Genomic DNA, 12,344 nt, shown 5'->3' with positions numbered 1-12,344 from the left:
GGAGTCTACATGTTCCCCTCGTGTCTGTGTGGGTTTCCTCCGGCTGATTCAATTTCCTGCCACAAGTCCCCAAAGACATTCTGTTAGGTCAATTGGACATTCTGAATTCACCCTCCGTGTACCCGAACAGAGTGTGGCGACTAGGGACTTTTCACAGTAACTTCATTGCAGTGTTAATGTAAGCCTACTTGTGACAATAATAAAGATTATTATTATTAAATCTGTGCCCCCTGGATCTCAATCCTTCACCAAGCCGACCAGTTTCTCCCTGCCCACTCTCTCCAGACCCTCCATGATTTTCAACAACTCTATCGAATCTCTCAATCTTCTCTTCACAAAGGAAAATGGTCCCAATTTTCCAAATGGGGCTGTTTAGCGCAAGGCTAAATCACTGGCTTTGAAAGCAGACCAAGGCAGGCCAGCAGCACGGTTCGATTCCCGTATCAGCCTCCCCGAACAGGCGCTGGAATGTGGCGACTGGGGGCTTTTCACAGTAACTTCATTTGAAGCCTACTCGTGACAATAAGCGATTTTCGTTCATTATTTTTTCATTTCAATCTATCTTCGTTACTGAAGTTCCTCATCCCTGGAACCATATCTCATGAATCTTTTCTGCATTCTCTCGAATGCCTTTACATCCCTCATGAAATGTGGCGTCCAAAAATGGATGCAATACTCCAGTTGTGACTAAACTAGTGCTCTCGGAGTGTATTGTATATTTAGAGAGATTGCCGTTGCGTCTCAACCCTGGTGATGGTGCATGTGATCATTTATTTTGTTTTCAAGAAGTGGGTAGGGAGCAGATTTGTCATTGGAAGTTCTCAATTACTTTGCCCCAATAAGAGAGCCACACCCTAGAGACTGGCATTGATCGGCAGTTGTAGGTCAGGAGTGGATAAAATCCTTTGGGTTGTTTAGTTGGGGAAAACATGGTGAAGAGCATCACCAGACCGGTGACCTTGGTTACTAATGCTTCGAGAGGAACTAAAAACGTTTGGAATAAAGTAGAAGAATACACCAAAATGAAAGCCAAAGTGTCCTTTTTCCTTCCAAAAGTGAGATCTGAGCGAGGATCTCCCTCCCATTGAAGTTGCCTGTCAGGTTTTTTGTGTGTACATTATGCTCATGCTTCCGATTTACTTGCAGCTTCTCAATGTTAAAACAAGGACTGAAAGTCAATATCGGAAAAGGATAATTAGACTGCTATGTTAGTTAGGCTGACAGGAGAAGCCAGGCATGAAAATGGTTAAGTGATACTGTCATGGGCCTCGTGTAGGGTTGGGATTACTAAACCCTTCAATTCAGATCAATTAAATATTGAGCTTGATCCCATGAATGAAATGTCGATGCACAGGAAGGGAGTGGAATCAATAGCGTCCCTGTACATGTTACAACAATTTCTGGCCTACATTGTGCTGCAAATGTGGAAACATTTACTGTAATGAAGCAAATATGTGCATAGATCATTGAAGGTAGCAGGAGAGGTGGAGAGAGCAGTTAATAAAGCATAGAGTATTCTGTGATTTATTAATAGATGCTTGGAGTACAAGAGCAAGGAGGTTATGCTGACCTTATACAATCACCAGTTAGACCTCAGTTGAAATATTGTGTACAGTTCTGGGTGACAAACTATAGAAAGGGTTTGAATGCATTGGAGAGAGCGCAGAAGAGGTTTCCAAGAATGGTTTCAGGGATGAGAAGCTACAGTTATGAGGATAGATCGGAGAGATTGGGACTGCTCTTCTTGAGCAGAAGAAGGCGAAGTGGAGATTTGATAGAGATGGTAGCATGGTAGCATGGTGGTTAGCATAAATGCTTCACAGCTCCAGGGTCCCAGGTTCAGTTCCCGGCTGGGTCACTGTCTGTGCGGAGTCTGCACGTCCTCCCCGTGTGTGCGTGGGTTTCCTCCGGGTGCTCCGGTTTCCTCCCATAGTCCAAAGATGTGCGGGTTAGGTGGATTGGCCATGCTAAATTGCCCGTAGTGTCCTAAAAAAAGGGTTGTTGGGTTACGGGTATAGGGTGGATACGTGGGTTTGAGTAGGGTGATCATTGCTCGGCACAACATCGAGGGCCGAAGGGCCTGTTCTGTGCTGTACTGTTCTATGTTCTATGGTCAAAACCTTGAGGGGGCTGGACAGAGTAGATGGGGAAAAACTGTTGCCGCTTGTAAAAGGATCGTGAACGAGAGGGCACAGATTGAAAGTGATTTTCAAAGGAGGTTGCTTTGGTTCTTGCCTTGGAGAAATTTGGGATTGGGCCGAAGTTTGTGGCATAGGTGCGGCTGTTATACAAGGAGCCGATGCCGAACGTGCGCACAAATAGTATGAATTTAGGGTATTCTGCATTGCACCGGGGTAAGAGACAGGGATGTCCCATCTCCCCCCTTCTGTTTGTATTAGCCTTGGTTGTTTGCTGAGGAGCTCGGGGTTGTTGAAGGGGATAGTGAGGAGGGGTGGGTGAAAAATAGGGTTCTTATATGCAGATGACTTGTTGCTGTGTATTTCAGAGCTGACCTCTACGGTGGGGAGTATAATGGGGTTGCTCCAGAGATTTGGGGTGTTTTCAGGGTACAAATTGAATTTAGAGAAAAGTGTGTATTTTGTGGTCTCCCCGCTGGGAGTGGGAACAACGGGGGGCTGCCATTGCATGTGGCGGCGACTCGTTTTTAGGTATTTGGGGGAGCAGGTGGCCCAGGATTGGGTAGGGCTTTGGAAGTTTAATTTCACTAGTTTTGGTGGGGGGGATGAAGGATGACTTTCTGAGGTGGGACAACCTCGCTCTGTCGTTGGCGAGCCAGGTGCAGGCAGGGGCACGAGACTTTGCGAGGAAGATCTTCCCGATCGCGCCTGCCTCCTCTTTGCCAGAGGCAGTGCCAACAGCGGGCGGGGGGGGGGTTTGGAAAGGCGGGTTTTCTTGGCAGGAGTGTGAGAAAGAGTTGGAGGCGGTGCTGGAGGAGGGTCTGTGGTGCGAGGTGCGGAGGGTAAATGCCTCGACTTAGTGTGCGAGGCTATGGCCGATACAGCTGAAGGTAGTGTACAGGGCACACCTTACAAGGTCTGGGATGAGCCGGCTGTTCAAAGAGGTGGAGGATGTCTGTGAGCGATTTGGGAGGTGCCCTGCGAATTATGTAAGTGGTGATAAATGCACACATAAATGTAAATGTATATAGTTATATAGTAGTATAAATATATCGAGTTGTTTATCAGTATATCTAGTCATAGATACGACCTCCAGCCAGCAGGTGGAGCCGAACATGCATCACATGTCTGATGGGACTCGGCAGTTGCGTTTAGAGTAGCTCCATCAGAATCTAAGTAACCTTGTTTGTATATAGGTCTGTTAGTTATCTTTCCACGTATTTGACAATAAATCATTGTTCTGGTTGAACACATATATGTTCTATTTGTGTCTTCATCATTGGAGAACCACAGAACACAACAATGTACATATGTTTTGGTCCTGCCCAAAGCTGGAAGAGTTTTGGAGGATGGTGTTAAGCAGCATTTTGGGGGTTTTACATGTGGATGTGCAGCCCAGTCCCCCAGAAGCCACATTCGGGGTTTTGAATCAGCCAGAGCTGCAGGCGGGTACAGGGGCAGATGTTTTAGCCTTCGCCTCGCTGCTCATAGGCAGGTCATGTTGGGGTGGAGAAGTCTCGGCATGGCGTGGGGACCTGCTAGAGTTTCTGATCCTGCAAAAGGTGAAGTTTGCTCTGACGGGGGCGAGTGATGGGTTCTGCAATTGTTGGGGTTTGTTCATCATGCATTTTTGGGAGTTGTTGACTGTCGAGGGGTGAGCGGTTTGGGTAGGCTGAGGGGTTGTTTTGTATTGTAAAATGGTTGAGAATTTGATGAATAAAAATACTTGTTTAAAGAACAATATGAGCGATGTAATAATATGTATATAGGCATACAAGTAAAGGGATAATTATTACATCTCAGTGTAATACAAACACGAGAGGGCACCACCAGTTCCTAGTATAAATATAAGAAGTTAGGGAATCTTAGGTCATCAATTAAGTGTTGGCAGCAGAGAGAGATAGATCACAGAATAGTTAAGACAAGATAGAAGTAGCACGTGTAGTTCATTAGTTATTACTTAAACATAGATTACTTTATTAATAGTTATAGTTCTGTGGAGTGTGCAAACTCAATATAAATTAATTGTTATTCAATAAATCAGTTTTGCTTTGAGTTAGAGATTGGTGGTTTCTTTATAATCACACCATCAGACCATTCTAGATTACGAAGCAAAGAGTAACGATATATTACCAATGATAATATAACAAACGAGAATATCGTGGGCAGGCAGCATGCGGAGTTGAGACCACAACCAGATCAGCCATGATCCTATTGAAAGGTGGGGTAGGTTTGAAGGGCTGAATGTCCTATTCCTGCTCCTACAAATGAAGATGCCGAGCCTTGCAAATGGATACACTGCATTACATTGCACGGGTCTCTTTTTGAAAGCATACAAGGTTCTCTCCCTCGCTTTTTCTGACACAGAAGTCAGATTCATGTGGCAAAAACAATTTTGTTTATTCAGCCATTCCTGGTGGCTGCACTGAGGCCCAATCAGCATGATCAGCTGCAAAACTAGGTGCACAGTCATATTCAGCAAACACTCAGGAAATGAAAAGTCAGAGGTATGAGGATAAAACCTATGCCTGTCTGACATGTTTAACACAAACTAAAAGAAGCACATTACATCGTGGTGCCTAAGTTTCAAGCAGGACATTTTTTATTCCAATGTCAAATGTATTTTTAAACATTGACATTTGAGCCTTAATTTCTTCCATGGGCCCTTCATGGGCCTAAGCTCTGGATTCCTACCCGAAATCTTTCTGCCTCTCTTTTAAAATACTCCTTAAAACTGTCCTCTTTGTCCGAGAGCGATGTAGGGAGTGAATTCCAGATCTTAAGGCCTAGGCACACAGCCACCAGAGATGGAGAGATTTAAATCCGGGATTCACAAGAGGCCAGAATTAGAGGAGAGCGGTTATCTCAAGAGGATTGAGGGGGTTGGAGGCAATTACAAAGATTGGGAGAGGCAGAGGCTGTTGTGGGATGAGAACAAGAATGAGGACCTTTAAATAAAGACTTTGCTTCACTTATAGACCCAATGTAGGTCAGCGGACACAGAAGTGATGGAGAAGCGGGACTTAGTGCAAGTTAAGACACGGGCAGCAGAGTTTTTGATGCCTGCAAGTTTATCTCTGATATTTGAGCAGCCCCTCAATGTTGAGTTACTCACTGGGCTCTGGGGTCAGCACCTGGAGAGGTGGGTACTCAGATCCACAACCTACTGATTAACAGGCAAGAGCTCTACCAGCCGGGTCAAAACTGACAATCACTCCGCGGCCTGTAACTTTCAATATCAACAAGACATATGCTGTATTCTGACCTTGCATCAGGTGATTTGTAGCTTTGGTCAATGTGTCCCATTCTAGTAAATGACAGTACAGCAGCACTCAGCCTAGAACCTTGAAAAACACTTTGATAGATTAACTATTATATGTTAAAGAATATAATTGATGCGTTTTTCTACCCACTTAGAAGGTAAAGATAGCGGAGATGTGAGAGAAATGAAAAAAACCTCCTTACTGTGGGATTTTGCTGATAATGATACTCAGTACCTAAATCGTTTCTGAGTATGCAAAATTCTATTAGTCTGACTTGAATCTACTCAATGACAGCATCCACAAACTTCTTGAGTTGAAAATTCCAAAGGTTCACAAACCTCTGAGTGAAGGAATTTCTCATGTCAGTTAAAATTGGCCAACCGCTTATCCTGAACCTCTGACACCGTGGTTTAGTTTCCCCAGTCAGAGGGAACATAGTCTCAGCTTCTAACTCACCAAGCCCTTGGAGGATTTTAAATGTTTGAGTTCGATCATTTCTCATTCTTCTAAACTGGAGACAATCTTGGCCTGGTGTACTCAATCTCCCCTCATCCTAGGAACCAGTTCAGTGAACCATAAGACTATAAGACATAGGAGCAGAATTAGGCCACTCGGCCCATCGGGTCAGCTCTGACATTCAATCACGGCTGATATTTTTCTCATCCCCATTCTCCTGCCTTCTCCCCACAACCCCTGATCCCATTATTGATCAAAAACCTATCTATTTTGGTCTCTCAGTGATTTGGCCTCCACAGCCTTCTGCGGCAAAGAGTTCCACAGATTCACCACCCTCTGGCTGAAGAAATTCTGAACCTTTCTTGCATTACCTCTAGGATAATTATGGCCTTCCTTAGGCAAGGAGACCAAAACTCTACACTCTGCTCCAGGTGTGGCCTCTGTGAAGAGTGTAAGAAATAGTTATATTTGATATTTGTTGTAGTAATGTTATTAAAAAGAGGGTTTAAGGTGCATACAGCCAGTATGTCTGCTAAAGCTGTGATTAAGGGGTCATAAAAGTAAGATATTCCTTGATGTTTGAAAAGGGAGTGTTCTGGTGATAGATTTGAGAAGCATGGTGACAAATGGAATATTATTTTGGTTTGGGGCTCCTCAGGTGCAGATCATTTATGAGAGATTTTTTTTTTGGTCCTGGCTAACCAGATCATGGACAACTGATGAGGGGAGCCAGGTCTGTCTATTGTTTCATTTGCATTATGACTTTAGTCTGCCAAGGAGTGTCTTTCAGTTTTCTCCTGAAAGGTTCTCTCCAAGGACTCTGCATAGGAAAAAGCAAGTATATTGGATTGTTAACGTCATTTATGAGTGGCATTTGAACTATTCTGGATTGGTAATTGGAACATATAGTGGCAGGTGTAGGGAGTAAGTTAAAGTTTTTCCTTTTACTTAATAACTGTTGTAACTGTTATCTGCAAAGCTATTTCTTTGTTGCAATTGTGGTTAATTCTGTGTTTAAATTAAAGTTTGTTTTAATAAAAATATCACTCTTGAGGTGCAGTAACAGTTCCTCAGTTTTACAAATTCATCCGGGATCCGAACACCTCACCACCGTCCTGTCTAATAGTAATAAGATCTATTTTACTCTCACAGGCCTCATCTACCGGCTACCGTATGGCCCAATAGGCGCACAACATGGCCACTAGATCCTGGGTGATCCTTCCATTGGCTTCTTGACAGCCAAAATGCCTTAAAGGATCTACTCAGGTCCCATGAGGCATCGGGATCAGGAACCTGCCCACAATGGGGGGGTATCAAGCCGCGCTCAGTTAAGTAGGCCTTAAACCTACTTAAGGGTCAACCACCTTCAGCCGCTTCATCAATGACCTTCCTTCCAACATAAATTCCGAAGTGGGGATGTTTGATGATATTTCTCAGTGCGGACCCATTCATTATTGCTCAGATAACCAAGAATCTAACCATCTTTCCTCGACATTCAGTGGCATTACTTTTGCTGAAGCCCCCACTATCGACATCTGCCGGATTACTATTCACTGGAAACTGAACTGGATTAACCATATAAATACTGTGCTACAGGAGTAGGTGAGAGGCTGGGAAATCTGTGAAAAGTAACTCATCTACTGACTCCCCAAAGCCTGTCCACCATCTACAAGGCTCAAGTCAGGAGTGTGATGGAATATGCTCCATTTACCTGGATAAGTGCAGGACAAAGTAACCCACTTCATTATCACCCCATCTACCACCTTTAACATTCACCCCCTCCAACACCAACTCACAATAGCAGCCATGTGTACCATCTACAAGATGCAATGCAACAACTCAACCTTGACAGCACCGTCCAAACCCATGGCCACTACCATCTAGTAAGGACAGGGCAGCAGATACTTCAGAATCCCACCACCTGGAGGAGATTCCCCTCCATGTCACAAACCATCCTGTCGTGGAAATATATCGCCGTTTCTTCACTTTCTCTGGGTCAAAATCCTGGAACTCCCTCCCTAACAGCACTGCGGGTGTACCTACGCCACATGGACTGCAGCATTTCAAGAAAGCAGCTCACCCCCACCTTCTCAGGGGCAGTTAGGGATGGGCAATAAATGCTGGCCTAACCAGTGAACTGCGAACAAGTACAAATAATTTAAAAAAACACAAAATCAAACTGGATTCTCTGTTGGCGGGATCCTCCGTTTCATGGGCAGCGCACTCAGACCTGTGGATTTCCGACGGCGTGGGGGGGCCCATAATGGGAAACCCCATTGGCCGGCTGGTGGGACGGAGGATCCCGCTGCCAGCAGGGGAGGGCTGCACCAGAAAACGTGTGCAGAGGGACAGAGAATCCTATCAAGTTTCGAGATTGACGAGCAACTGTTTTACATTAGACAGAAGTGCAAGAGATAAAAGGTTGTATCCCTTAATTGTTGTGAGTTACTCCAGTGAGTCTTTATAGGATGCTGTTTTGCCAGGTAATCCACTTGGTAAGTGTAATGATGTGGAAAGAGGAATTTACCTTTTCTTTAAGAGTTGAAAGTAATGCTTGTACATGTGAATTTTCCTCCTTGATTTTCTCCAGTTCCGATTCCTTCTTTCTGTATTCACCCTGCAGTGCGAGTAGTTGCTGATGAGAAACAAAATTATTATTAGTCTCAAGCTAAATGAGTGCTGTGCGATTATTCCCCAGAGGTGAAATTAGACATTGCCTTTTGTACATTACTCCACAATTGAAAATGTTCCTGACCGGCATTGCTGAAATTGGACCTGGTCAGTGTGCGTACACAGTCGGGTGTCTGCTATATACACGGCCATTATCTAGTTCCATTGACCTAAGGCCATTCAGCCCACTTAGCATATCCTACCCCAAACTGATTTCAGCAACGGTCATTGTTGCTGAAAGACAATTCAGATGTTATGAAAGACAATATTGAAACGCATTGCAGGTTTAATCCAAATCATAATCCTGCCCAATAAAGACTGAGCTCCAACTGCCATGATGGGAATCAATTCCTTCCAGAAAATTCCAAATTAAAATGCATCAATTAAAATGACAAATTATGCTTATGTCCAGCAACACATGATATTCATCATGTTGAACATACAGGTTGAGAATCCCTTATCCAAAATGCTTGGGGCTCAGTGTGTATCGGATTTTGGAATTTTTCGGATTTTGGAATATATTGCACACGGGCGGCGCATTGGGAACTGCACACGTACGGCGCGCGCTGGGAACTGCGCATATGCGGTCCGTTTTGGGAACTGCGCATGTGTGGCATGAGTTGAGAACTGCGTATTGCGGAACGTTGGGAACTACACGTGTGCAGCACATGTTGGGAACTGCGCATCGCCTTGTGATATTTCTCATTTGTGACATCACATCGGCACTCGAAAAAAAGTGTGGATTTTGGAATTTTTCAGTTTTCAGAATTTCGGATGCTCAACCTGTATTGGCTTATCAGTATAGTCCAGATAAATTTTTATAACTTTTATAAACTGTGCTACTTCAGTTTATAAGTGAGTCATAGCAATGAGGTGATGTCATTAACATTATTTGAAATTGTGAAGTGGCTGAGGTCAAGGAACTGGAAATATGTTTCTAAATTTAGAGAACCCAATTCATTTCTTCCAATTAAGGGGCAATTTATAGTGGCCAATCCACCTAGCCTGCACATCTTTGAGTTGTGGGAGGAAACCGGAGCACCCGGAGGAAGCCCACACAGACACAGGGAGAATATGCAAACTCCACACGGACAGTGACCGGGAGCCGGGATCGAACTCGGGTCCTCGGTGCCGTGAGGCTGCAGTGCTAATCGTTGCATCACTGTACTGCCCAACTGGAAATATTTTACCAGAAGCTTGAGAACTTATCTCCGGTTACATTAGGAAACTGGGTAATCCGTTTTTGCGACCTCATCTGAGGCGTTGTACATAGAACATAGAACAGTACAGCACAGAACAGGCCCTTCGGCCCTCAATGTTGTGCCGAGCCATGATCACCCTACTCAAACCCACATATCCACCCTATACCCGTAACCCAACAACTCCCCCCCTTAACCTTACTTTTATTAGGACACTACGGGCAATTTAGCATGGCCAATCCACCTAACCCGCACATCTTTGGACAGTGGGAGGAAACCGGAGCACCCGGAGGAAACCCACGCACACAGGGGGAGGACGTGCAGACTCCACACAGACAGTGACCCAGCCGGGAATCGAACCTGGGACCCTGGAGCTGTGAAGCATTTATGCTAACCACCATGCTACCCTGCTGCCAACATGATCGTTGGAACAGCGGATCAGATGGAGAATATTTGGGGGCAGATCTCCCAACGTCTGACGATGATTAACAATGCTGCATGCTTTGTACGTGTGTAAGCTGCACTACCAGACTCCAATGGGGATGAGAGATGTTGATCAGCTCAAACTGAATGAACACCCTGGGCGGGCTGCGACTGGAGAGGACGTAAACTGGTCCTCCGACAGCAGGAGTCCTGCTCCTCCTCTGCCACCACCCCGAATCCCATTCCCTCACGGTTGTCCAATCCTGACTGTCTGAACCCTTGGGGTTGAGGTAACCAAGTTCGTGCTCATGCCAAGCAATTTTTATACCCCACAAAATACAGATTATTAGTTAGTATAAATATGCGTGGCCATAATTTTTGTAACTGACACAAGTGCACAGACATGCGGGCACACAATCATGTGCATTCACACATATATACATGCATGCATACACATACGCACACACATGCACAGGACAAAAGCAAAATGCCGCAGACACCATGAATTGGAAATAAAAACAGAAAATGCTGGAAATAATCCGCAGATCAGGCGACAAATATGGAGAGAGAAACGGAGTTGATGCCTGTGCGTTGCCTTGTGTGTGTGTTCACTTACCTGTTGCATGCCCTGCATTGCTTGTTGTTGAAATTGGAGTTGCTGGTCCTTGGTGTGGTTTTCTTCCATGCGTTGGAACATTCCCTGCTCCTGTTTAAGCAGCTCCACTTCGTTCCGATAGGCATCCAGCTGCCACCTCAGACTGTCATTCTCCTCCTTCAGTGCACATGCCTGGCTAGCCAGAGCTAAAGGTGGGGAGAATGAAAGGTATCAATCTTTCCACCATTCTTCACTGGGGATGCAGACAGTACATTCAAACTCCCCACGTTCCAGTCCCTCAGGATTCAAATAGAGACTGTAAAGGGTTAATTCTTTATATGAATTTATAGCTTTCGCCTGATAAGTTTCAATGCTCAGGAAAAAATTAAGGCTACCAGACAGAGACTAAACACAGGAACAAGAGTGCATTTACCCCCTTGTGCCTGTTTCATCGTTCAATGAGATCATGGTTGTTCTGTGATCTTTAACTCTATGTACTTATCTTTGTCCCCTACCGCTACCTTTGACGAATAACTTTTCATAATCTTAACAAAAATCTATCAATCTGATATTTATAATTAACACCCAGCCCAAAATGAGGGGCCGGGATTCTCTCAGCCCACGACGGGACGGAGAATCGCTGGTCCGGGCGCGACGCTGCCCCGACACCGGCCTGCCGATTCTCTGGAGAGCAGAGAGCATGCGCAGACCCATGGCGCCCATTTGACGCCGGCATCGGCAGCTGGAGCGGTGTGCGTCGCTCCAGTGCCATGCTGGCCCCCTGTAGGGGTTAGAATCGCTGCTCCTGAGGGCATGTTGACGCCATCATGAAACACAACGGTGTTTACAATGGCGTCAATACTTAGCCTCAGGATCAGAGAACCCCACCCAGAGTTTTCTTTGTAGAAATTGTAGTGTTCAGTTGCTCGGCGTTTGATTATGGGAGTCTGCTAACTGATCTATGCTGACTGTGCATGATTGGTTAACCCTGGGTGTTGACTCAGAGTAAAGTAAACACACACACACACACACACTCACACAGGGGAAGTTGAGCTGGAAAGGATTTAAAAGCATTGTATAAACACTGTAAATAAAGTTCATGCAAAGAACTTGGTGTCATCTCTGCATTGCTCTGGGAAAAACATTTTTTAAAAAAAATATAGAACAGATTTTATTCCTTAACTTCCCTATCAAAAGTCTGACTCTAATTTCTAGGCTATGCACCCCCCCCCCTCCCCCACCCCCCGCCACTCGCCTTAGACTCACTACCAACAGAAATAATTTTTCTACATCTAAACTATTAGCTCCCCATTACACCTTGAAATCTTTGATCACATCACCCTTAATCTTCTAAATTCCAACATAGAATTCCAGTCTATAGCCCAGCTTGTATAATTGTATGAATTGTATAATTGTATAAATCGTAATTTAACCATTGAACTCCAGATGTTATTCTGGTAAGTCAACACTACAACCCCTCCAAGTCCAATATACCCTCCTTAAAGTCTGGTCGACAGAACTAAGTTTGTAATTGAACCTTTGTCCGAGCTCCTATATGTCACTGAGCGGTCATCCCAGGGATTGATTCCTCTAAGGTCAC

General features: G+C 44.8%; 1 protein-coding gene across 2 annotated transcripts in view; it reads right to left on the bottom strand.

Moving 5' to 3' along the window:
* Positions 1 to 12,344, bottom strand: part of enox1 (ecto-NOX disulfide-thiol exchanger 1) — a 370,497-nt gene that overhangs the window by 68,886 nt on the left and 289,267 nt on the right. For both annotated transcript variants that reach the window (XM_038802705.1, XM_038802704.1), the window contains exons 9-10: positions 10,766 to 10,950; positions 8,385 to 8,492 (exon numbers count right to left, since the gene is read on the bottom strand). In XM_038802705.1, coding sequence (XP_038658633.1) covers positions 8,385 to 8,492; positions 10,766 to 10,950 — 293 coding nt within the window. The remainder of the gene's footprint in view (positions 1 to 8,384; positions 8,493 to 10,765; positions 10,951 to 12,344) is intronic.

The sequence above is a fragment of the Scyliorhinus canicula genome, chromosome 7 (genome assembly GCF_902713615.1).
Source record: "Scyliorhinus canicula chromosome 7, sScyCan1.1, whole genome shotgun sequence".
Classification (NCBI taxonomy): Eukaryota; Metazoa; Chordata; class Chondrichthyes; order Carcharhiniformes; family Scyliorhinidae; genus Scyliorhinus; species Scyliorhinus canicula.
The sequence above is the reverse complement of the archived record's forward strand: the minus strand, read 5'-3'. Positions and strand labels throughout refer to the sequence as shown.